The following is a 22,453-nucleotide window of genomic DNA, read 5'->3' as shown; positions in this document are numbered from 1 at the left end:
CCATTTTGGTGGTCGGATCACTATTAGCTGTTTATTTTCTGTGATGATGTGGCCAGGATATCTAAAGACAAACCGTTTAACACAGCTTGTCCCCTACTAGCTCCGTTTTACTGCTTTGAAGTTAAATTCAACAAACAGACATACATATATGTAACTTGTAACCATCTTGTAAGCAATAAATAATATATAGTTATACTCAAAATACAACATGAAATTGAAAAGATAATTTCTAATTTCCAGGTACCTACAAGTTGCAGTTCAAGGTTCAAGCTGCTGATATCACGATCATGGCGGACAAAACTAAAGTCAATAAAGAGTTGTAAAAATAAAACATCTTATTTTTTACTTTTTTAATAATTTAGGAAAAACCTGTTTCCCAAAAAAGTGTATACATTATATGTTCAACATGTTCTGCACGTGAGGTTGACAATGAGGGCTTTGTTTAGTAGCATTCAGTTGAAGTTGATGTAGGTTCTACTCTTGTTGATCCAGAAAATAATTGTATAGTTTATTATTAAATCTATGCCCACTATTCTTGCTATAACTTTATAGAAATTTGTACATTATATACATTCAATAAAACTAAGTTATATAACTTAAGGCAGATTTGTGGAATCAGCTTTCATAAATTTAGCGTATTTTGAGATTATTGATTTAGGGATTCAAATAATACGACGATATTATTTATAGAAACGCGTTATACTAACATTAATGACATTAATGACAGATGACAATTACAATCAATTGACAACATAGAAGGTAGGATCCTGTAGAAGTGACAATAATAACGCTTTCTCTGCTACTCCTTCTGAAAGATACATAAGACTATCCCGTTCTGACAGGTCCCCCCACCACTCATGCCTATTCCAGATCTATACTAGATTCATGATTGACAATGACAACTACATATTTTTTAATGCTTGTTGTTGCTTGTGCTTTATCAACAGCCACGCCATGTAATTTACGAGAAGTCGTAACTCATATTTTCAATAAATTATAGATATTCAACCGAACCATGAATTACTAAATCATTCAAATTGATATCTTAAATGAACCTATATTTTCAGAAAAAAAATGGGTGGTTAAAAAAAATGAACAATGCTAATTGTTTCTTTTCTCTGAATACTACTTATTACACTATAGTCTATAAGTGACAACAAATAGCAAGTTTTGTCTGAATGATTCAGTTTAGCATTTGGCATTTTCAAATGAAATGCAATTTGCGAACTTAGTTTAATAACACTACAATGGTGCATTAACAACATGATGACCTTAACTTACCTACTCTGAATGTCTATGACGACACAAGAGGCTCTTTCTGAAGTTAAAAGTAAACAAGTAATAGGAAGGTGCATTATTTTTTTTATTTTAATGAATTTATCTGTATTCCCCAGGAAATGTTATGCCTGTTGGAGCTATGCCTGAGGGTACCATTGTCTGCAACTTGGAGGAGAAGATGGGTGACCGAGGCCGCCTGGCTCGTGCCTCGGGCAACTTTGCCACAGTCATCGGACACAATCCTGATGCCAAGAGGACCAGGGTCAAGCTGCCCTCTGGAGCCAAGAAAGTTTTGCCCTCCAGCAACAGAGGCATGGTTGGTGAGTGCAACTCCTGTTAATATTTTTTTTTTAATATGTTCTAGGATTATGCTTATTGACATGGTTGGGAAGAAATGTTTTAATTTGTCTGCTTAAATTAAATGGATGCAATATGAACTTCCATTTTAATAAACATTAAAGTGCAGCCAAAATTACAAAGGTGTTTACCAATGCTTATTGTTATCACACCATTTCGATGAAGTGCAACTTCCTAGAAAATTAAAAGGATATGCTTTCTGTAATTTCACTTTATTGTACATGATGACTTTCACTTACCTACTCTGAATATGTTAATGATTACACAGAGGCTCTTTCTGAAGAAATATTAAACATCTTAAAACAATGTTAGTATTTAAAGATATGTTCAAAATAATGTAATTGTTTATCAGGTATCGTCGCTGGTGGCGGTCGTATTGACAAGCCCATCCTGAAGGCCGGTCGCGCCTACCACAAGTACAAGGTGAAGCGTAACTGCTGGCCGTACGTGCGCGGTGTTGCCATGAACCCCGTGGAGCATCCTCACGGTGGTGGTAACCATCAACATATTGGTGAGTATTATTCTTAATCCTATAATAAATAGTAATCATTATAATATCCTAATATTACTGCTTAGCTTACACTGATCTTTCAAGATAGATTTAATATTTGATAATAATAATCCTTGCTTTTAATTTAACAAAAAGTTAAAGTACTACTGCTACCAGCTAGCATATACCAGCTATGTCAATAGTATTGTCATCTATCTCATCACGATATTTTAATCATATTAAGGAAATCAATAGGGTTCTTTATACATGTTGAATTTTATAAATAAATCTAGTTAAATAGATAGAAAATGAGCAATTTATAACAATAAATCGGGTCGGATTGGTGTCGATCCAGAGGCCGTGAGTTCCAGTCTCACCCAAGGCAGGAATGTATCCACTTTCAAAAATTTATTCTAAGCTTAATAAATTGGAATCTTAATAATTTTTAAGAAAAAAAAACCGACTTCAATGGGGGATGCCGTTGAAAGGTTACTCATTGTTGATGGTGCACTGAAAAAGACAGCATCTTTTGCCTAACTAAAATGAGGTAAAACCACCCACGTTTCTAGTAGCATTTCTTTTCTATAAGGGTCATAGTTCTAACCTAACCTAACCCAATGTTCTGATAGCATTTCGTTTCTGTAAGGGTCACAGTTCTAACCTAACCTAACTCACTTTTCTGATAGCAGTTCGGTTCTGTGAGGATCGCAGTTTAAAAAAAAGTCCAGGTCCAAGTTTGGGTCTGGGTCCATACCGAAGAGAATAAATCGCCAAACGTGAACTATGTGTCGTTGAAGAGTTCCATTCTGATCATCATCAGCAGTTCCACTTCATCAAATTTCACTTTTCTATGTAAAAGCTGGATTTGTTTATAAAAATACAAAAATCACTATATGTATGCCTTTCACATTTGAGGAGTTCCCTCGATTCCTCATGGATCCCATCATCAGAACTCGAGCTTGACAAAAATGTGTCTTGAAAACCTAACTTGCTTACCAATCATAACGAAGAGGACAAATCGCCAAACGTGAACTATGCGTCGTTAAAGAGTTCCATTCTGATATTTCTGATCATCATCAGCAGCTGCACTTCATCAAATGTCACTTTTTAACCGACTTCAAGATTTCAAAGGAGGAGGTTCTCAATTCGGTTGTGTTTTTTAAATGTTTGTTACTCCATAACTCCGTCATTTCTGGACCGATTTTGAAAATTCTTTTTTTGTTTGTAAGTATATACATACAGATTGGTCCCGTTTTTGTCAAAAAGCAGTTCTGATGATGGGATCCATGAGGAATCGAGGGAACTCCTCAAATTTTAGAGGCATACATATAGTGATTTTAGTATTTTCATCAACAAATCAAGCACTTACATTTAAAAAAGTGACATTTGATGAAGTGGAACTGCTGATGATGATCAGAACGGAACTCTTCAATGACGCATAGTTCACGTTTGGCGATTTGTCCTCTTCGTTATGTTTGTTAAGCAAGTTAGGTTTTCAAGAAACATTTGTCAAGCTCGAGTTCTGATGATGGGATCCATGAGGAATCTAGGGAACTCCTCAAATGTGAAAGGCATACATATAGTGATTTTTGTATTTTTATAAACAAATCCAGCACCATTCGATTCCTTACTTTTTATATAAAAAAAATATTGTACAGCAACAATATACATAAACGCAATATTTCACCGACAAAATCGCAATTTCCTTGTTTTCCATACATCGAAATGAAATGAAACTGCTTCTAAGCAATAGCGACTTTACTCCGTGACGTCACGAACGTCACGGTTATTTGTCAATTTTTAGGGTTCCGTAGTACCCAAAGGGTAAAAACGGGTACTAAGACTTCGCTGTCCGTCTGTCGTGTAGACAGTTGAAATTTTCACAGATGATGTTTCTGTTGCCGCTATAACAACAAAAACTAAAAGCAAAATAAAATAAATATTTAAGTGGGGCTTCCACACAACAAACGTGATTTTTGTGCCGTTTTTTGCGTAATGGTACGGAACCCTTCGTGCGCTAGTCCGACTCTCACTTGGCCGGTTTTTTATTTATTTGTAGAAGCTTCATTTTCATTACAATGGCTTAATTTCCAGGTAAGGCATCGACGGTCAAGAGAGGTACATCGGCTGGTCGCAAGGTCGGTCTCATCGCCGCGCGCAGAACCGGCAGGATCCGTGGTGGCAAGACAGACACCAAGAAGGAGGCGTAAGCGGGAAGGCAAAGAACACTTTTAAAATAAACGACTTTTATCTTATGGCCAGCTTATTTATCAACCTTCAAATATTATAAGGGAGTGAGTGCAATAAACTTGCCCAACATTGCCTAGCCGCTAGCTTGATACAACTGTGATTATATACCAAACAGCTGTCTAAATCTAATTTCAGTAACAGTTGTTATTATTAAGAATAATAAGAATTGGATATTGACGGTATGGTAAGGAACTAGTTATATGGTACAGATGTAGCGCATAATTGTTTTCAATCTTTTTTCCTCGGAAACGTACGAACGATTACGTAAAATACGATGGAAAATAATTATGCACTACATCTGTAATGATTGTATTGTTTAAGAATAAATGAATGAATGTTTGTTTCGAGCTAGGCAATACTGAGAATTTCCTCATAAAGCCCTTTCGTATGATACCAGTGGATACCACACACGATAGGTTTTTGAAAAAAAAAAGTTTTTTTCCGTACAAAATAGTTATTTACGATACAAGTGCGGAAAAGAGGAAATTCGAAACGAGTGGCGATAAATTAAAACACGACCGCAGGGATTGTTTTAAATCGACACGAGTTGCGAATTACCTATTCGCACGTGTATCGTACAACGTTTTACAGTACATATGGCTCTTTAAACTTTCGAGATATGCACGAAATGTGCTCTTTACGCACTAGTGCAAGAAAGTAGCACTACCTAGTCGGCTCATAAGTTCTGGCATATACATAGTATCAAATCAAATTAAAAGTTTAAGTTTATTCCGTATAATTTGTACAGCGTTTGAAAGCTGATAAACTAGAGAATCTAAATGTATAACATTTATTCAAAATGACCGCCATAATTATCTACACAGGCTTGAAGTCTTCGTGGCCAGTCGTCAATGGATTCACGCACCACTTTCATGTCGATATTGGCCACTGCCGTAGCAAGAGATTTTTTCAGCGAGTCTAGATTTGCATGAGGTTTTGAGCACACCTTTTCCTCTAAATACTGCCATATTTTATAGTCTAAAGGATTAAGATCTGGGCTAGAGGAGGGCCAATCTTCATGCCGTATAAAGTCGATTTTATTGGAGGCGAGCCAGGCTTGTGTAGACTTTGCCTTATGGGCTGGAGCAGAGTCCTGCTGGAAAACCCAATGCTGGTTTAGAAACATCGTATGGGATAGTGGTTTCACAATATTAGTCAACACCGTGTCTTGGTACACTTTGGCACTAGTTTTTACTCCTTTCTCACAAAATGCATACTAGTGACGCCCGCATAAGAAACTCCCAGCCAAACCATCACAGATGAAGGGTGATGACCTCTTTGAATACGGGGAATGCTATTAGACGCTTCTTTACTATTGCGAGCGTACACTCTATCATTTTGTTTATTACAGTTTTCTTCTATGTCAAAAATTTTCTCGTCCGAAAACAGTATACAACGGTGCTTATTTTTAGCGTACTTCTTCAATAAAGCTTTAGATCTTTTAAGCCTTAAAGCTTTAAGCCGACCATTGAGAAGATGGCCAGTTTTTCGTTTATAAGCACGAAGTCTCAGGTCTTGATTAAGCACTCTTTTCACCGTGTTTTTGCTCAAACCCATCTGGAGGGCCATAACTTTTTGTTTCCTAGCGGGATTTCTGGCAATGCGTGCCCTAATTGCTTGTACAACCGCTGGAGTCCTAGCTGTACGCGGACGACCGCTTCTTTTCTTGTCATTTAAACTAGAGACCTCACTGATCTTTCTATGGTACGATACACAAATCTTAGAGAGAATTTTAAATTTTCAAGTAGCTTAAAAATTTTAGTCGGCGAGTGACCACAACGATATAGTGCAATTATTGCGGTACGGCTATCTTTAAGCGTCCACTCCATGTTGAAGAAAACAGAAAATTGCAAAATTATACTACTCAAATATTTAACAAAGATTCGAAATTCAAATGCAGAACGGTTTTTGTTTTAGGAGTTCCAAATTTAAATTTTAAAGGCCAGTGACAGAACTTATGAGCCGACTAGGTATATGTACTGTAATAGTTATTTACGATACAAGTGCGGAAAAGTTGTTTAGTGTGACCTATAAAGTCGCTGCGCAGAAGTATGGTTGGTCCCTACAATTTCAACTTGTATATGAAGTTTCGACAAAAAATAAAAAAATAAAAGTAATTAAAAAGAAAAAACAAAATAAAAACCAAAAAATAAGTAAAAGCTGTAATAATTTAATTTAAATTCTTTTTTTTTTTTTGAAAAGGGAACCGCCTTCAAAAAACCAACCCACTGAAAAGCACAATAGTTATTTGTTATACAACAGGGACCGGCCCGCTATCCCTTATCGGGGTTTTATAAGGGTATTGCATAAGGCTTAACTCACCATACCCTTTGCCAGACGAAACCCTTTGTTTTGGTTTTAAAAACCCTTATATAAAGCTACCACATTTGAGTGATCGGTAGCCCAAATACCCTTACAAAACCCTTATCATCCGCTCACCAACACCTTGCATATTGCTTATAAGGGTTAGCCTTATAAAGAGCTTCCCTTTTAGCATATAAGCGTGCTAATTTAAGTCGTCTACCTTGTTCATAAAGCACACATTACTTCGAATCCGAGCGATCGTCGGCGGCGACGGCGGCGTTCTTTGACTAGGCACGTATTTTCTTTCCTTTTCATACACTACCGTAGATATATACTAATCCTGTCTCTTTCACGCAAAGGGAAACCTTTATAAAAAGCGCTTAAAGATAAGGGTATTATTAAGGGCTAGCCTTATTTTTGGTTAGCATTTCGGTAAGGGTTAGTCAAAGGTAAGGGTATGAATGGGCTTGCAGTTCAAAAGGGAAAGTCTTTCAATGTGTTAGCCGTGTTTAAGTGTTGCCCATTGAAAGGGTTTTATCGCGGAAAGGGTTGTCCGGTCCCTGTTATACAAGGGTGCAAAGTTGTATTTTACCCGCGAGTGTTTCAACACACGAGAAGTAAAATACATTTGCACCGGAGTGTAACACAAAACTTTTCCCCTCACTATAGCGAGGAAAGTGCAACATCCACAGGCGTTAGATCATCTTCATCACTGGAATCACTAATTTTTTTACGATAATACGATATTTTAACAGAAACTCTGGAAGTTGTGAATTTTTACGTATCGGTGAGAAATTTTTTGTTGACAATGTTGACATTTCTGACGATGCGTTTTGAAATTGTACTTGATTCAACATAAGTTTTCATTTATTTATTCTAAAAACTGATTTATGTAGTTTTCTAAGCATATGGAACGGAAATTGGTACGACAAAGATTACTACATAAATCAGTTTCCAATAATAAAATGGTTACATGTAGGTAAAGAACCCACTAGTATGTGCACGTGTGTGTGTGTGCGTGTTATTGTATATACAGTTTCCATTAGTTGAGAGCCCCTCCGCTAGGGGCAGCACTATTAGAGAAGTGAACGTGAAATGTCCGGGAGTTTCTTATCTATTACAGTAATAAGATATTACTCATGGAGACTATATAATAATATTACTAATAACATATACTAATCTATGATTGATGCATCAAGGCGGTTTGTTTACAGAGGACCTACCGGGAAACGCGAATCCGAAATTTCGCTATCTGCCTCTTTATCGGTCGAATATGCAAGAGTGACAGAGATAACGAAATTTCCATTTACTTGTTTCGCGATAGACCCTCAGATTGTGGTAGTGGCGCAGAGTTTCGCGTAATATACCCTAATATACCGTAATATACCCTGCCACTTGAAAGGTTAAGCAAGTAAGGATTTTTACTGCACGAGACCATGCGCTTGGCGGGGAACAGAACCCTATGGAGGGACCGACTGAGGATAATAGACCGCGGGCCAGGAACAGATTTCCATGACCCTCGTGAACGTCAGCTGCCGCTCCGTTGGTGGGTTGAGGAATGGCAGCAAATAGTCTATAAAAAAATTTAGTCATCGCCTCCCGCTTGATACTTTATCAGATGATAGTTTAGATACTATTGTGAATAAACAAAATCGTCAGCTGATTGTATCGCTGTGGAAAGACCGTCACCTGGTCACATGAACATGTAAAAAAGAAAATTCTTTTCAGTCATCGGCATCATCGCCTCCCGTGTGATACTTTGTCAGATGATAATTTAGATGCTATTGTTAATAAAACAAATCGTCAGCCGGTTGTATCGCGGTGGAAAGACCGTGTCACGCGTTTCGGTGGCTGCCATTCCTCAACCCACCAACGGAGCGGCAGCTGACGTTCCCGAGGGTTCATCATACATAGCCGCTATAAGAGTTTTCGCCCGGGAGGCGATGACTGACGAAATTTGCGCCTGGCTCGCGGTCTATAAGGTTTTTAAGGAATATTTGGACGTAGTTACGCGAAAACGTTCCAACCCACAGCGACCCCATTTTGAGATAAACGCAATTTTGTGTTTTAGCGGTACACTTTTTCCCTGTAATTATTTCAGGCAAATACTATTGGTTTTACTGTGGAATGCCAAACTGGTTATTGAATGTGCATATTTTTTGTAAATACATAATACAAGGGGCATATAAATAGGTAAAACGAGTTTGAAACGTTTTCGCTAAATTTAATTTTGTATGAACCTTGTTAAATAGCAATTATGCATAAACGTTCCAAAACGAATTTAAGTGTATTATTTCATAAATATATCTTAAATAAATTTAATATGTAAAATAATAAATAACAATGAGGAACATACAAAAACAAAAAAAAATGAAAATGTATTACAAAAAAAATAGGACGTGATCTTTTGAGCTTAGAACCTATGCCAAAAATTAGCTGATATGGTTCCAAAAGTTATCAAAAACTTATATTAAACATTCAATCATCATCGTATTCTATGATCTCATAGTCCGGAACTCCACCAAACCCATCAACATCATCAGTAGCTTCTTCAGAACTTTGAAGCGTTCTATAAAATTGAAGGCAATCCTCAGGTATGTAGTGGTACATGGATTGTAAGTCCACTAATTTCGCTGGAGCAATCGGTTTTCCATTATATAATAATAATAAAAAGCCTTTTTATTTTCTTATCAACTACTTACAAACTTGGTAACACTTAATATTGTTAATTTATATTAATTAATATAAATATGTTTGCTTTTTAAAACTTATTTTACTCGGTTAGTATAATTATTTTACTTATTTTTATGTTTATGTATTTAAAACTAAAAGTTGATAGAAACCCCACTTTATTGGGTAAAGGCCTCCTCCAATTTGTTCCACTCGTCTCTGTTTTTTGCCTTATTTAGCCATCTTAGACCGGCCGTGGCTACTATGTCGTCGCTCCATCGCTTTCGTGGTCGTCCTGCCTTTCTTTTTACGTCGGGACCTTTCCATAGAGTCGCTTCTTTTGTCCACCGTTCATCTGTGTATCTTGCTACATGGCCGGCCCATCGCCATTTTATTTTAAGTGCATATTTTAGTGCATCTGTTTCTTTTCGTTTTGTTTCTTATGCGTTCACTTCTGACTTTATGTATTTTCCTTAGCTTTAGCATGCTCCTTTCCATCGCTCGTTTTGCCATTAGGCCACAATAAACAAAAATCAGATTCTTTTATGTATTGCAATTCTCGCTTTATTCTTTTATCAATTTTCAACTCATTGGTCGACAACGAAGGTGTCGCAAAAGGCACGGTTGGCTGTGCATAGAGGGGTGCTGGTGCCTACACTTATGTATGGTAGCGAAAGTTGGGTATGGCAGAAGAGGCATCAGAGCCAAGTGAATGCAGTGGAAATGAGAGCGTTGAGAAGTGTGTGTGGTGTGAGATTACAAGATAGAATTAGGAACAGTGTGATAAGGGAAAAGTGTGGACTGAGCGAAGATGTAGTGACAAAAATTAAGAAAGGTATGTTGAGATGGTTTGGACACGTGGAAAGAATGAGTGAAAGAAGGCTAACAAAGAGAGTGTATAAGGGAGAGGTAGAAACGGGAGTTGGAAGGGGCAGACCTCGGCGGACTTTCTCTGATCAGATCGGGGAAATCCTGAAGAAAGGCCAGGTCAAGAGCACCCTAAACCGGCGAGCGTGCATGAGGAATGTTATGAAAGTGAAGGAAGCGAAAGAGGTATGTCAGGATCGTAGCAAGTGGAAATCCGTGGTCTCTGCCTACCCCTCCGGGAAATAGGCGTGATTATATGTATGTATGTATGTATTTATGTATGAAATCCATCGTAGATCGCATAAAAATAGAAAACATTTTATCTTTATCCAACTTAATTTCTTTTGTATGTAGCCAACTAACTTTAGATGAGTCTGTAAACTTCTTCCTATTGATAATCTTCTTTTCCAATTTAGTTGAACTAAAAAAATCAGTCTTTGTCATTTTGTAAACTTGAAGAGGTTTAACTTTTTTACAGGTTTTAATAATATTGATGTTATGAAGAAGCTACTGATGATGTTGATGGGTTTGGTGGAGTTCCGGACTTCGAGATCATAGAATACGATGATTATTGAATGTTTAATATAAGTTTTTGATAACTTTTGGAACCATATCAGCTAATTTTTGGCATAGGTTCTAAGCTCAAAAGATCACGTCCTATTTTTTTTGTAATACATTTTCATTTTTTTTTGTTTTTGTATGTTCCTCATTGTTATTTATTATTTTACATATTAAATTTATTTAAGATATATTTATGAAATAATACACTTAAATTCGTTTTGGAACGTTTATGCATAATTGCTATTTAACAAGGTTCATACAAAATTAAATTTAGCAAAAACGTTTCAAACTCGTTTTACCTATTTATATGCCCCTTGTATTATGTATTTACAAAAAATATGCATATCATTCAATAACCAGTTTGGCATTCCACATTAAAACCAATAGTATTTGCCTGAAATAATTACAGGGAAAAAGTGTACCACTAAAACACAAAATTGCGTTTATCTCAAAATGGGGTCGCTGTGGGTGGGAACGTTTTCGCGTAACTACGTTCAATTTACTTAAACTTATTATATTAACAAAAGAAGACAACACGGCAGCACGTCTTACTTTGTCGGCATTTGTTTTCACACTACGATGACAAGTAGGTCCGCGGCGGCGTTTCGTTTCACATGTGCGTTTCGTTGGTGCTGTCATTTTACGGGAGCAAAGAGATGGATGGATGGATGTTGCCACCTTTATCGTAAATAGTCCAATTGATTCTTTTGACTAAATACATAAACTTAAATATACCATAGTTATTAGTTTTGGTAAAAAATATTTTTTTCTCTCGAACATATTTAATAGCGAAAATGGATCAAGTATATGTGGATCTTTTATAGCAAAAAATTAGAAAATAATATATTATAATAAAACGTTCCAATTTATTTAGAACAGTCTTCGCAGCTTAAAAAAACAGTATGGATTAATCTAAAAGGTTTCAAATTACATGGAACATTTTTGCAGGAATAAAAAATGTATAAAGATTTTGCAAAAACGTTCCAACCCACATGGATCATTTAAGAAACAATTAAATGTGCGTTTTATGAATTTAGTATAATGTTCCAAGACAAGTGGAACATTATAACGATATGTTATTCTATTAAGAGTTTTTAACAATATGTTTCAGTATGCATGTAATGTTTTTACTTTATTTTGAGTACACGTCCTTGGCATAATGGTGGGTTGGAACATTTGGGTCAAACTTTATTGATGAAACTAACCTAAAAATACTAGCATCTTTGTGTGCACATGATGTAATATGTCAAAAATAGTACCCTGGTTATGGTAACTCATTTTCGAGTGACTTGTGGGTTGGAACTTTTTCGCGTAACTACGTCCATTTGTGTCAAGGTCCAGTTCTGATCATGGGTTGAGTTTGACCATGAGGAATTGAGGCAACTCTCAAATCTTGATGGATTCAGATCCAGAACTTGACTACCGGAAGCGCAAAACTGCTTAGTGACATGGCTGTTAGGCCGTCCTGTCTAGGAACGAATGCTGTGTTTTTAGTTTTGAGTTTTATTGTTCAAAAAAATATTCTAAAAATACTCTTTTTCATTCTTATTAGTTACACCATCAACGCTAAAATCAGAAATGTCTAATTCACTGTCATCTTTTTCAGCGTTAGGTTTTGGTTTTACTACGCTTATATTTCTTTGGCTCAATACTTTGGCATTGTCCGACTCGTCCAAGATTGAGCTGCCGAGACTCGTGTTGCTCCCACCAACGTTGGAAGACTTGGTCATAGGCCCTCTTAATACATCAACTCCTCCAAAAAGTGCGGTGGAAGGTGTCTCACTGCGACGTGCTAACTGAGCTTCTATAGTTTGCCTTAGTTCAGCTATTTTTGGACTTTGTCCGACGTTCACGCGTATCTTGGTATTACTCTTTATGGGCTCATTTTCGATGCTGTAATGTAATTAGTACACATTAAATTGTGTTATGTACATAAAATTCAAAGCACCACATCAAATTCTAAAGCAGATACAATAGTTTACCGTCTATTTCGCTTCTTATTTAGCGATTATTATGTTAAATGTTTATCACCGTGTCATTGACATCGCTACGTCAAAATAACGTCGTATACAATAGGTACCTACACAATTCATTAATAAAACTTACCTAGATATATCCCATTCATCATCTCCGATGTTGATCAACCCCAGTTCGAAGTTATCATTGTTTTTTTCAGTTAGGCTTTGTGAGGGCGACGCGCTAACTGATTTCATTTGTATAGCATCCATATCGAATATCACTTTCTTCTTATTGAGTGATGATGTCGACGATGCATTTTTCAGAACGCTCTTGGTTTGTTTAGGGCTACGATTACTTTCAGTTTTGGGTACTTTGTTAATCTCCAAAAGCTGTTGAATATTATCAGTACTTAAAGTTTTCTGTTCTTTTTGATTGATTTCTCTATCTTCAGCTCCGAATTCCAAAATGTCTATCGCTGATTGAGTACGAATCAGATGATCGTCGTTACTACTAGTGTATTTAAGAATAGTATTACTATAGTCTGCAGTCGCTGATGAGGGCCTTCGTGCCGGAGACCTTATCACGTTATCTATAGACCTTGCTGGCCTATGGGGGATAGATGGATTCGTATTAGGTAGAGTTTCATCCGAGTCACTTTCTAAGTGACTTTGAATTGGCAACTTCGTTTTTCTTTTAATTAGACGAGGCTTCACATTTTCGAAAATCTCATCTTCATCAGAAACCGGTGAGCTCGAGTGATGAACGTTTGTAACTACTGGGGATTCAGGCGGAGTCTTTAACAACCTCAGGGCTTTTTTAGCAAATTCAGACTTCGAGCTTTTGTTTTTACTCTTGGTTTTTACCTCTTTATTTTTAACTAAAGATAAAGCCTTGCTTTTAACATTTGATATCATCGAACTAAGACTAAATGCTTTAGTCAAAGCATTAGTAGCCGTCATATTGTTATCTAACATAACATTTCCCTTTTTACCAGAAGCATCTGAATCCAAATATGCCATAATAGTGTATCTTACTTGTTCGTATGCAGGATATTTCTGAAAAATGTAAAATAGTATACCAAAACATAACCAAAAACAAGCACGGTACTTAGCAAAGCAAAATCCTACATAATATTTATACAATAATACAAAATATAGCAACTTCCGGAGTCCGGACCTATAAAATGCCTAAAATGTTTTATTGAATAGTTCCTTCAAAACATTTTTACATTAAAAGCAATTCCATGAATTACTTAGGCTTTAGGCGTCCAATATCTCTGATTGGAGACAAATAATACTGTAATAAATGAAATTACACCAGGGGCCCATTACTCGAACAATATTAGACTAATATTATTAGTCCACGAACTGTCAAATCGTATGGGTTGCCATGACAACACACTAGTAATGTTAGACTAATATTGGTCGAGAAATGGGCCCCAGTCGAAATTATATTTACCTTCGTTTTAATTTCTAATTGCTGTTGTAATTGTGCTTTCTGTTTATGAAAAAGATTCTGCCTTAGTCTACTCTTTAGTGGGTCCACGCCCGCTCGCACAAGTCTACTGTTAACTTCTTCTGTAATTTTTGCTCGAACCACTTTTAGGGGGCTAAAATTAGGAGATATGAAAATAAGTGATGGCAAGTATAGTGGACGACCGCTATCCATCCAATCGTCGTCACCATTTTCCTCTGTGGATATTGATATTATCTATATATCTATATACATATAATAAAGCGGAAGAGGGTCGAAAGTCTGTACTTGGAAGATATTCGAAAAAAAGTTGGCTAGGGATACTTAGAATCGATAACAGAACACGTTCCAAGAGTTTTTAGAATTTTTGTCTGTTTATCTGTTTGTCTGTTTATTTGACCGCGCATCACGTGAAAACGGTTGAACGGATTTTAATGCAAACTTTACTAATCTGTCGAAAAAATCTACGGCCAGGTTATATTTGAGAAATTTTACCCCTAACAGGGTTAAAAAGGGGATGAAAATTTGTATGGGGTTCAAGATTTATTTTAAGCTAGCAATTTGAAACTTCGTGAAAATATATACTATTGAAATACAGGAAAACGAATTTCAGCGTTTTTGAAAATTCATCCCCTAAGGTGGTGAAAAAAGGTTGAAAGTTTGTATGGAGATAAAACATTTTTTTGAGTGCGTTACTTGAATCTTAGTATATGGGCATATTATTATAATACAGGAAAAGTGATTTCAGCGTTTTTAATAATTCATCCCCTAACGGGTTTAAAAGGGGGTTAAAATTTTGACTCCATTACAAATGCTTTGAAACTTCTTAGAAAGGCATAATAGACGATTACAAAAAAAAGTAACTTCAATGTTTTTGGGAATTTAACCCCTCAGGGGGTTGAAAAGGGGATGAAAGTTTGTCTTGGGGTGCAAATTTTATTTTAAGCTAGGAACTTGAACCTTTGCTAAAAGATATTATATTAAAAAGCAAGAAAACTACTTTCAGCGCTTTTGAAAATTCATCCCTTAAGGTGGTAAAAAAGGGGTTGTATGGGGGTCAAACATTTTTTGATTGCGGAACTTGAATCTTTATATAAAGGCACAACGACGACTGGTCACCAGTGTCACCACAAAAGTACCCAATACCCTACTCAGAAGCCGAAGGGCTTCTTGCTGCTGCAGAGGAAATACCGTGGCCGCCTCAACAGAATCCGCACAGGTCATGGCAGATGCAATTATATGCGACATAAATGGGGATGGAAAGAGAGCCCGTTGTGTGACTGCGGCCTTGAAGACCAAACTACCCAGCACATTGTTGAAGAATGCCAAAATAGACGTTTCCAAGGCAGCCCGGAGGACCTCTATAATACCTACCAATCTGACACCTGACCAAAGAATATAATACTAGGAGAAGAGCGATCCATAAAAAAAAAATTCAAAAGTTATTTTATTTGGATACCGCTCTGGTTGTATAGCATTACCTAAAATTGACAACCCGTTTAGCCTAGCGGGTATTGGCAGTAATCCAGTTCAGGAAGCTTATGGTCCTGGGTTCGAATCCCAGCGAGGGAATTTCTTTTTGTTATTTTTTTTGTTTTTGTTAGGTGATGTTTCTAAATTAGCATTTCCTAAATAAATCTATCACATATTCTAATAAAGCGGAAGAGGGTCGAAAGTCTGTACATGGAAGATATTCGAAAAAAAGTGGCTCGGGATACTTTAGAATCGATAACAGAACACGTTACAACAGTCGTTAGAATTTTTGTCTGTTTATTTGACCGCGCATCACGTGAAAACGGCTGAACGGATTTTGATGCAAGCTTTACTAATCTGCCGAGAAAATCTCCTGCTATAATAATTCAACCCCTAAAAGGGGGGGTAGTCACTACACTCGATTTAGTCGAAGTTGCAAGTCCTAAAATACGGCGTTGCGTCAACAAAAGATTTCCTTTGGCAGGATTGGTCCTTAGGACCCAAGGATGGACTTAAGAAGTGGAGCCACCAAGATTTGTAATGTAAATATATAGAGGGGGGGGGGGGGGGTCAACTTTATCTTGATATCTATAGCATTTAAGCTACTAGGCCAAGTTTGGTATCGTTTTCGTATAAATCAGGGATGCCGAATTCATTTATGATATCAAAATGATACCATTCCAAAGTAAAAACCCCAAAAAATATGAAAAAAATACTTTTTTTAAATTCCTCTTCAGGCTTAAACCCCTAAACCAATTTAATTTTGAATAAGGGCGAAAAAGCAGTTGATTTAGGAGTGTAGTTATTTAGCGGTACCTAATTGTAAAATATTTTATCTGGACTACAGTTCTCTAGCGTATCCATCTGTCAACTTTACTTCAAGTTCCGCCTCCAGGGGAGAGGGAGAGAATTTAGGGGTGAATTAGCCGCTTACTGACACAGACCGAATTCCACGCGGGCGGCACAGCTAGTTGAAAATATTTTTACACAACTCGATGTACAGATGTAGTGCATAATAAAATTGTTTTCCATCGTAACTATAGTAGGTACATTGTGCAACGAGCAATGACCTTTCATTAATAATAAACGCGTGACGTTCATAGTTGACAAAACTAAAATGTAGGCAATATTTAGTAGATGATTTTGACAATCTTGACACATTGGCGTCAGCCTTACTCAACCGTTCCGGAACCTATATTTGATGGCTCACGATCGAGCGCCTGGTGCCATCTGCCTCTCTTTACTTACATCCATGGCAAAGAGGGGGGTAAGTAAAATTTTGCTTACGAGGTCTATATATTCACGACAGCCTGGAGTGAATTATAGACTCGAGTTTGCAATATTTTAACCCCCGGAGTTACACACAATGTTTTTCATCACACTTGCGAAGGAAAAACTAAATTTTAAGCGATATAATTCTTAAATACGGTGACATTTCAAACATTCGTCAGCCATATTGTCATTCTTTGACAGGTTAGACATCAAATGCAGTGAAGGCACAGACCCATCCAGCATTAAGCCACGATAGAAAATTGTGTAAAAATATTTTAAACTGCTATTAAACTACACAAAATAAATATTTTTAAACATAAACAAAAGTATTAGTACGTTGCTAGTATTATAATACAAAAACTCATGTATTAGGGTTCCGTACCCAAAGGGTATAAACGGGACCCTATTACTAATACTCCGCTGTCCGTCTGTCTGTCACCAGGCTGTATCTCATGAACCGTGATAGCTAGACAGTTCAAATTTTCACAGATAATGTATTTCTGTTGCCGCTATAACAACAAATACCTACTAAAAAGTACGGAACCCTTGGTAAGCGAGTCCGCGACTCGCACTTGTCCGGTTTTATTTATAACTACTTGGTTCGTATGAATTAGTGACACAATAAAAAAAAGCTTAACTCCCTAGGGAATTTTCACAATCCATAACTCCCGTGGGACCCATATAGGCCTTTGTCCTTTAGTACACCTGCATGAAATAAGATCTTTTTCGAGCAAGTGTGATGGATTGGATGGAGAAGCGGTCGCACGCGGTCGTCCACTTGCCTCTTAAGGCGCCCACTGACTATCAGTCCGCCGGACGATATCGGCCCGTCAGTTGTTCGGAACTGTCAAACTTTTGTTCTAACTGACAGGCCGATATCGTCCGGCGGACTAATAGTCAGTGGGCCCCTTAAATTATGTTATGTTTCGAACGAATTTTGCTGATCCTTACCTTCCTGGTGGAAGTATAGGGCCGTTTTGTTGCTTTATAATCAAATGAGATGGCTTTAATTGTTCCTTCTGATGGGATTGTACTGAATCTTTCTTTGTCTTTTTTTGTTGCTGCGCAACTATTCTCTTGTCATTGGTTTTGCTAATAGAAATTGCTTTGTGCTTATTCGTTTTTGTATCTTTTGACGGCGTATTATCGTCGCGCTGCTTTAAGTACTTCTTCACGTGTCCTTTTAATGCAGACTTTTCGTTTACTGTGTTGGTAGTTATTTTTACTGTTTGACTATTGGAAAACCTTTCTGAACTAGAAGCATCAGATGTACTGCTTGAGTCCATGTTTAGTAGTTCCTGAGCTTTACGATGCAGCTGTTTCAAGCTATTATGCCTTACGGCCGAGTTTGGTGGCTTAATCATATTTGGTTCGTCTGCATCACATTCTTCCTGTGTATTGGAAACCTGTAGCCCGAATTGAATGGTATAAGTAAGAACATGTACGATGAAAGCATTAACACCACCGGAATTCAAAAAGCACAAAGTTCGTAACAGAATATAATGAATAGTTACCGAACCGCCGTCTGAGGAGCCGCTGGCGTGCGTGTGACGCAGGCGTTCCTTCAGCATAGCCTCCAGTTGTCCTGCTCGCTGGCTCTCCGCCTCGGCCGCTGCTCGTGATTCCCGTGCTTCCTTCGCTACTTCGTTTAGTTTCTGAACCAGCATTTCGTACTGCTTTGATTGAGCTTCGTCCCGCCGCACCCAGTGCAACATTTGTTCCTCGATATCTTTTTTACGTTCCATGTCATCATTATCACTTTTCATTTTCTGTAAATACAAAGAAACTAATAAAAAACCTCCCTGTCCGTAGTCCGGTAAAGAAGCACTTGCGAGTTCACTCAAACACAAGCGTTGGTAAAAAATTAAACGCTGGCTATATTTACTGTTTGAGTAAGTGCCTGCTGTAATGATATTATTTCTGCGCCCTGGTCTTTTATTGTCTTATGTAGTTGTTCGATTATTGACTTGCCACATTCATTAGGGTTTTCAATTTCCTTCACTTTAAAACTGTTTAATGTTTCAAATATTTGATTACGTAACATATCGATCTCTTTAGTGTGATTAGCTTGTTCTGCTTTTTTCCATTCTTCGAGTTTTTTAAACACGTCATCGTTATTAGCGTAAACCCCGACATCTCTCATTTCTTTAGATTTATCACTCTCAACCCGCTCATTGGTTTTTATCACTTCACTGTCTGTCAAAACTTTATTATTATTCGTGATTAAAACTTCCATTTCTTTTATTTTCATTTTTAGTTGATTTATCTCTTCATTGAGCTTATTACTTTCATTGCCAATTTTATTACATTCTGTGGGTTCAGTTTGCTTTACATCTCTTTCTGGAAGTTCATTTAAAAGGTTCGCATGTCTCCTAGAAATGTGACTTTTAAGGTAAAGTTGGTTCAAAAAAACTTTATCACAAAAGTGGCATTTGTTGTACTGCGGGACTTCGCCGCTCGCAGTCGACGGGAAGATGTCTGTTTTATTTGTGAGAGTTTTTAATATCATTGCCGCAATATTATCGTTCCCATAAGGAAGAAGAGGTTTGTAATGGGGTTTTCCTTTTCTTCGTGATTTTCTAAGTTCGTCTTCTTTTTCTTGCAAATCCTTTTTCACGTTAGCCAGTTCCTGAAAAACAGTAAGATACGTATCACCAACGATTCATTGATTGTATATGATTCATAAAATCTAAGAAAATCATGCTTCCATCCCTCATCACTAAGATCTTTGTAATAATCGCAATAGAGTCGATTATAACTTGACCTAGACTAGCAGCTAGACTATAGCAGTCTCGAGATCGCAAACGCTATCTGTGTAACGGCGTAAGTTTACCACTGTACACTCTGTTACCGTGTGAGTGTGTGAGCCGGACTGACTGCCGCGCCGCGCTCCAGGAGTGCTTGAATCGAGCATTACAAACAACAACAATTAGACTATTTCTCATTGTTCGTCTTCGTTTAAACATAAGTGATAGGTATATTATACAACCTGTGCAAGCGTATCTATTTCCTGTCGCAGCACAAACACGCTGCGGTCGAGGTAGTGTCGGCAGAACTGCTGATACTCCACGGCCAGCTGAGCCAATCGGAACAGTTTCACCACACCTTCGTCAAGTATTCGGACGTCAAATTCTGACTCCAACACACACTCCAAAATCTACAATTAACAAAACAGTTTTTTGCAACGTACAACCAGATTACAGGTGAAACGCCATAAAGTCAGAGACAGGTATATAATAAATAGGTATAGTAATACACGAGGTCAATCGCATTTGCCAACGCCACGAATAAAAATTTAAGTCTCCACCTGACATTGACGTCGTCAAATGCACCTAATCGTAGTACTTAACCATAGAACCGTAATCACTACGCACAGATGAGATTTATTCGCCGAACTGTCGATAATCCAAGGGTAAAACATGCGCGTTACGAAATTTAATGTGTAGGTATGGGAATTATAAGACAAAAAGTACAACTAGTAGAGTAGATAAGACAAATATTGGTACATAACATAACTATTACAGTCAAGTGAGTATCATGGTCTTTATCACAGGGTTAGGCTTTAAAATTCCAAGATGTAACCAACATATGAGACTTACCTACTTAAATTCTGGTTCGTTTAACCTTTTGGACGCCAATGACCAATATATACGCACCGTAGGTTCAACGCCAAAGACCGATTATTCAGTCATAGACCACAGAGCAACATAGACCTACATCCTACATGCATATGCATAAAGTTCAATTTCAGTTTTGACACTTGCCAATGCTCGTAATAAATTTAAAAAAAATCAGTTTTGACACTTCGTTGTTGTGGCGTCTTGATGAATGGGATGACTGCTTTTGTGGTTGACACGGCGTCGAAAAGTTTAAATAAATAGGTATAAATGGTTGCTTACGTCGTTCACATGCTGTTCTAACAGGGTGAATTTCCGGTCTCTTGTTAAACTGTCAATATCGATTAGTCCTGTAATAAACAATTGCATTAAGATACATTTTCTTGTTGTTCTTGCAGGTTAAAACCTTCAAGACTTTGTTTTGTGTACGCCGAGGCGTATTCCACATTATCTAAATAACTAAGCCACACGGTTAGCAATTTGTTTCTTTAAAACACCGGTGGCTGCATTAGTCATTCGTTCTTTGCAGTTAGGTAACTGTGTGGACTCCACAGTCCACACAGTTACCTAAATGAACAAGGATATACACTCCACACTGTGGAGTGTATATCCTTGTTTTTCTTTTAAAGGGGTTATTGAAGCAATAGAAAAAAATACTGATCTACAGCGAACGGACGGCCGTATCTTTTTTTTACGTTAACTTTGATTTTTTTACAGCTTCAAGGGACTGTCAACCTGATAATATGGTTTTATTTAATTAAAACACGATACCTCCACGCGTTCTCGAGATAATGTCTCGTGACAGACAGACGGACAATAAAGTGTATAAGGGTTCCGTTTTTTCCTCTTGAGGTACGGAACCCTAAAAATGGACGGATATCGAGGTAGGTACTTACTAATCTTATTCCAGTCTATGTGAATCCGCGGTCTATGTGTATTGAAGGCAAATCCTGTCTCCTCCGCTAATCTAGGGAAATTATGATGTAGTTCGTAAGAAGTTTTACACGCCATTTTTTTTTTTTTTTTCCTTAACTTACAATTATATTGATAAATGTTGCACTTAAATAATAATTACATTTCGTACAACATCCTTGGTAGGACGTAGTTACTGATTGTTGACTATAAGCAATGTTGTCGTCCACGTTGCCTAGCAACGCTTGCAACTGCAGCGGCAAACAACGGACTCTACTGAGTATTTCTGACAGAACAGTGATAACTGATATAATAATAAATACGAGGAAATTTTATATGGCACGTATTTAACCGGTCAACTTATTATTCGGATTTCGGTAGCTTAAAAAAATAGAAATAGGTACTAAAGGTAATAGTTTAATTGGCAACTAAAGCGGAGCCTCAAATAAGTAGTATTTTAATGCCGTTACCTACAGCTTTTGTTTATTTTAAGGCAAGTACGTAAGGCAAGTAAGTAGTATTTATTTGGAAACTGAATTATTATTAATTATAATTACTTTGGTGTAAACAACTATATGACAACAAATATTAAAAATCATACGCTGAACATTATTAGATGCCAATTTCATATTTAGTCGCCAAAATATCATTTCAAGCTCCCTAGTCATAATTTCGGTGGCTTGAATTTGCTGCCAGTTTTTTTAATAGCATGACCATTATATTTGGAGCTAATATAATTTAATAAAAATATCAATACACGGCCAAATTATATTATTATATGCCCAATAAAAGTTCCTGTTTAATATTTTAGTTGCCCGAATAATACTTGTTCACCTTAGCAACTCAGTGCGACTTTCCTCACTCCGGGGAGTGAAACAAAGTAGCTTTTTAATTTAGTGAAGGACTTCATACTTCTATTACTGATTCGTTTTTTCATTCTCTGTATTATTCTGTGTAATTCGAAATACAT

The 22,453-nt window shown here is 37.1% G+C and overlaps 2 protein-coding genes across 3 annotated transcripts in view; one reads left to right on the top strand and one right to left on the bottom strand.

The window, feature by feature from the left end:
• Positions 1-4,367, top strand: part of LOC134754919 (large ribosomal subunit protein uL2) — a 134,728-nt gene extending 130,361 nt beyond the window's left edge. For both annotated transcript variants that reach the window (XM_063691394.1, XM_063691393.1), the window contains exons 4-6: positions 1,395-1,598; positions 1,988-2,146; positions 4,220-4,367. In XM_063691394.1, coding sequence (XP_063547464.1) covers positions 1,395-1,598; positions 1,988-2,146; positions 4,220-4,335 — 479 coding nt within the window. In that variant the 3' untranslated portion in view covers positions 4,336-4,367. The remainder of the gene's footprint in view (positions 1-1,394; positions 1,599-1,987; positions 2,147-4,219) is intronic.
• A 7,918-nt stretch (positions 4,368-12,285) lies between these two features.
• LOC134754999 (kinesin-related protein 4) lies at positions 12,286-21,683 on the bottom strand. The gene is made up of 9 exons (XM_063691479.1): positions 21,468-21,683; positions 20,854-20,921; positions 19,944-20,111; positions 18,840-19,583; positions 18,469-18,723; positions 17,906-18,360; positions 14,195-14,345; positions 12,884-13,791; positions 12,286-12,670 (listed from the first exon to the last, which is right to left on the bottom strand). The coding sequence occupies exons 1-9, from the start codon at positions 21,580-21,582 to the stop codon at positions 12,301-12,303; spliced, it is 3,234 nt and encodes a 1,077-aa protein (XP_063547549.1). The 5' UTR covers positions 21,583-21,683; the 3' UTR covers positions 12,286-12,300.
• Positions 21,684-22,453: the final 770 nt, after the last annotated feature.

Source organism: Cydia strobilella, chromosome Z, assembly GCF_947568885.1.
Source record: "Cydia strobilella chromosome Z, ilCydStro3.1, whole genome shotgun sequence".
Taxonomy (NCBI): Eukaryota; Metazoa; Arthropoda; class Insecta; order Lepidoptera; family Tortricidae; genus Cydia; species Cydia strobilella.
The sequence above is the reverse complement of the archived record's forward strand: the minus strand, read 5'-3'. Positions and strand labels throughout refer to the sequence as shown.

Bases quoted from the DNA above. Each gene is read 5' to 3' on its own strand.
- LOC134754999 (XM_063691479.1), bottom strand. From the start codon at position 21,582: ATGGCGTGTAAAACTTCTTACGAACTACATCATAATTTCCCTAGATTA. The intron at 19,584-19,943 runs GTTGTATAATAT...ACTGTTTTTCAG, and splicing joins AAATAGATACGCTTGCACAG to GAACTGGCTAACGTGAAAAA. The intron at 18,724-18,839 runs GTAAATATAGCC...TTGTATTTACAG, and splicing joins AGCAGGCACTTACTCAAACA to AAAATGAAAAGTGATAATGA.